Source organism: Phocoena sinus, chromosome 2, assembly GCF_008692025.1.
Source record: "Phocoena sinus isolate mPhoSin1 chromosome 2, mPhoSin1.pri, whole genome shotgun sequence".
In the NCBI taxonomy this organism is placed as follows: Eukaryota; Metazoa; Chordata; class Mammalia; order Artiodactyla; family Phocoenidae; genus Phocoena; species Phocoena sinus.
In genome coordinates, this window is record NC_045764.1 from 89,990,015 (window position 1) to 89,993,141 (window position 3,127).

The 3,127-nt window shown below is 45.2% G+C and overlaps 1 protein-coding gene and 1 non-coding gene across 4 annotated transcripts in view; both read left to right on the forward strand.

The window, feature by feature from the left end:
* SPG11 (SPG11 vesicle trafficking associated, spatacsin) overlaps window positions 1–3,127 on the forward strand; it is a 76,977-nt gene that overhangs the window by 73,242 nt on the left and 608 nt on the right. For all 3 annotated transcript variants that reach the window (XM_032622391.1, XM_032622392.1, XM_032622393.1), the window contains exons 36-39: window positions 769–937; window positions 1,404–1,492; window positions 1,642–1,797; window positions 2,510–2,661. In XM_032622391.1, coding sequence (XP_032478282.1) covers window positions 769–937; window positions 1,404–1,492; window positions 1,642–1,797; window positions 2,510–2,661 — 566 coding nt within the window. The remainder of the gene's footprint in view (window positions 1–768; window positions 938–1,403; window positions 1,493–1,641; window positions 1,798–2,509; window positions 2,662–3,127) is intronic.
* On the forward strand, window positions 21–128 carry LOC116750036. The gene has a single exon (XR_004348782.1). It is a non-coding gene; the product is annotated as a U6 spliceosomal RNA (small nuclear RNA).

Sequence of the window (3,127 nt, forward strand, 5' to 3'; positions counted from 1 at the left end):
AACATTAAGACGCTTAACGGGTGCTCACTTTGGCAGCACATATACTAAAAATTGGAACGATACAAAGAAGACTAGCATGGCCCCTGTGCAAGGATGACACGCAAATTCGTGAAGCATTCCATATTTTTTTTTAAAAAGCCACCTGGAAAACAGAACACGAAAAAAAGCCCTGTGTGTCTAGCTACTGTCTGCAGACAGCCACTGCTAACAATTTGGTATAGGCCCTTTCTTTGCACATATACCCACAAACATATACGTGCATGTTCACGTATTTTTATCAAACTTCTGTCATGCTGTGCAGACAGGAAATAGCCTGCTTTTCTCAGTTAATAATAAGCATGAATAATTTCCAAGTCAACATCGGTTTTAATGGCTACATGGTGTTCTCTTAGATCTTATTCTGGACATTTGGAATATTTCTAATTGTTTGCTATTAAATATCCTTGTTACATCCATCTTAGCACTCTCCTCTGCTTGCTTCTTTAGGGATAGAGTCCTAGAAGTGGAATCGTTAGACTAATGCACGTGTGTACATTTTTAAGGGCTCTCGCCTCTGACAGGTCTTACCATTTACACTCCCACCAGCAGAGAAGATGTGCCTTTTTCCTTATACTCAGGATAGTATAAACTTTTGTATTCATTTTTGCTTATCTTTTCCTTTTCCTTGGGAGTTTCTGAGGAACTTTCAGAATCAAAGGACTAGGCCAGTCCTGCTTACCTTGCAATACATGGCTGAGACCTTGGTATCCCCCGCTTTTTTCTGGGCAGAGTGGTACCCTGAAGACGGCCCTACTGGACTACATCAAAGGCTGCCGCCCTGGGGACAGTGAGAAGCACAACATGATTGCCCTGTGTTTCAGCATGTGTCGGGAGATTGGGGAGAACCATGAGGCAGCTGCCTGCATCCAACTGAAATTGATTGAGTCTCAGCCCTGGGGTGAGCAGAGGTCACAGCAGCACCTCCAGGGCAGTGCTGCTGGCCAGGGAAGGTTCTCAGGGCTAAGCCGGGCAAGAGCCCATGGGACTAATACCCACCTCAGCTTCTAACATTTATTTAGTGGGGCCCCAGGGGGCAGAAAGGAGACAGAAGGGGGATTGGAAGGCATTTTACCCCTCTTGTAGCCAGTGCATCCAGGGGTGTCACCTGTCAAGAACCAATGTATGTTGATGCCGTGTAAGCCTGCCTTGCTGTTTCAGAGAGAAATTGAACTAGATGGGGCAGTGAATCCTACTCCAGTGTGTGTGTGTACTTTTGGCCCAATAGCCTTTACCTGAGTGAGACATACCTGCCTCCCTGTGAACATGAGCTGGGTTGTTTCTATAGTCCACCCTACTACTGAGTGGGATGAGAGTACCCAGCCTTGGGAGTCAGACACACCCAAGTTTCCTTTACTCCCCTACAGAGGACAGCCTCAAGGACGGGCAGCAACTGAAGCAGCTGCTGCTGAAGGCCCTGACTCTGATGCTGGATGCAGCAGAGAGTTATGCCAAGGTAACCATGAGAGTCTTACTCCAGACTGGACTTGGGGCTTGGTGTCTGCAGTAGGAATAATTTTATTTTGTTCCATTGCTGGAGGGTTCACGGGGGAGATGACGGCAACAAAGTCTTTATCTGTGCCTACTGCCACCCTTATCCCTCAGGACTCCTGCGTGCGACAAGCCCTGCACTGTCACCGGCTCACCAAGTTGATAACACTGCAGATTCACTTTCTGAACACCGGCCAGAACACAATGCTCATCAACCTGGGGCGCCACAGGCTGATGGACTGTATCGTGGCCCTACCTCGGTTCTACCAGGTGAGCAAAGAAGAAAAACCTAGCCCATGCTTCCAGCATCCTCTCTCCTGCTGTCCCTGTCATAGGACCCAGAAGCTGAGTGGTTTACCTAAGGCCTCAGGGCAAGTGACAGAACCAGGACAGTCCAGCTCTCCAACTGCCTTTCCATAGTAGTATTTCTTACCAGCATATTGTCTGGGCAGAGGTTGGAGAACAGTGAGACATACTGTCTCCTTTCCCCACGCTATTAAGCCAGCAGAGAGGCAGACATCTTTGCACTTAAGATAGTTGAGGTTCAGGGGAACATCCCTGCTAGTGGTCCTGTGAGCATCTCTTAGCCCCAGCATTTCCAGACCAGTGCACTTGGGTTAGCATAAAAAGTCAGGGCTTCTGAGAGGCTGGTTCTAGCCCTTTAACAAGGAGGGATGGTTATCAGGGAATCAGCCCTTTCACTGTTCCTTAGTTGAGTTAGTGAGAAAAATATTCATCAGCAGTTCTTTTAACCCACTGTGAGGAAGATTAAAAACACTGAAGGAAGGTGTTCGGGGTGTCAGGGAAGGGGAAATAGCAAACTTTTCACCAACCCTGATACGTAGAGTCTTCTAACATTATTGGTGATGATAATACTGTACACTCATAGAGTGAATATGAAGTCATTTTCTAGAGCAGTTTGTCTTCAGTTTTACATCAAGTAGGCTCTAATGGTGTCCTCCTTCCCCTCCATCCTTTTAAGGCTTCTATTGTGGCTGAGGCCTATGACTTTGTTCCTGATTGGGCTGAAATTCTATACCAACAAGTGATTCTTAAAGGAGACTTTAATTACCTGGAAGAATTTAAGCAGCAAAGGTTATTAAGATCCAGTATATTTGAAGAAATTTCAATAAAGTAAGTATTAAAATGCCTCTGCTTTGAGATCAGGCACGGGTAAGAATTTTATGACTACATATAACATGCCTATAGGCTACCCTTCTGCTTGAGATGGCAAAGAGATGTCAAGAATACCCAGAAAGACGATCTTTTAACAAATTCATGCAAACAGATGAATGAGAATAGTTTGCTTATGGTACTCTGTACTTAAAATGGGAGAACTACTCAGCTTGTCTGACGTGCCAAAAACACTAAACATCAGAGGTCCCCTTTGGAGTACTGAAATTATTCTAATTAAGGCCAGCATTAAGATGCTCATTTTTAATGAAATAATTTCATTGTCTATCAAGCAGTCCCTAATAGTCTGATTGATTCCTCAGATTCAAGCACCTTCTCCTCTATAGACAGTGATAAGTATCAGAGCTGATAGCCCTCGTTCAAGATGCAGTTATCCTAACCTGTACGTTCTTGTTTCTTTGTCTAG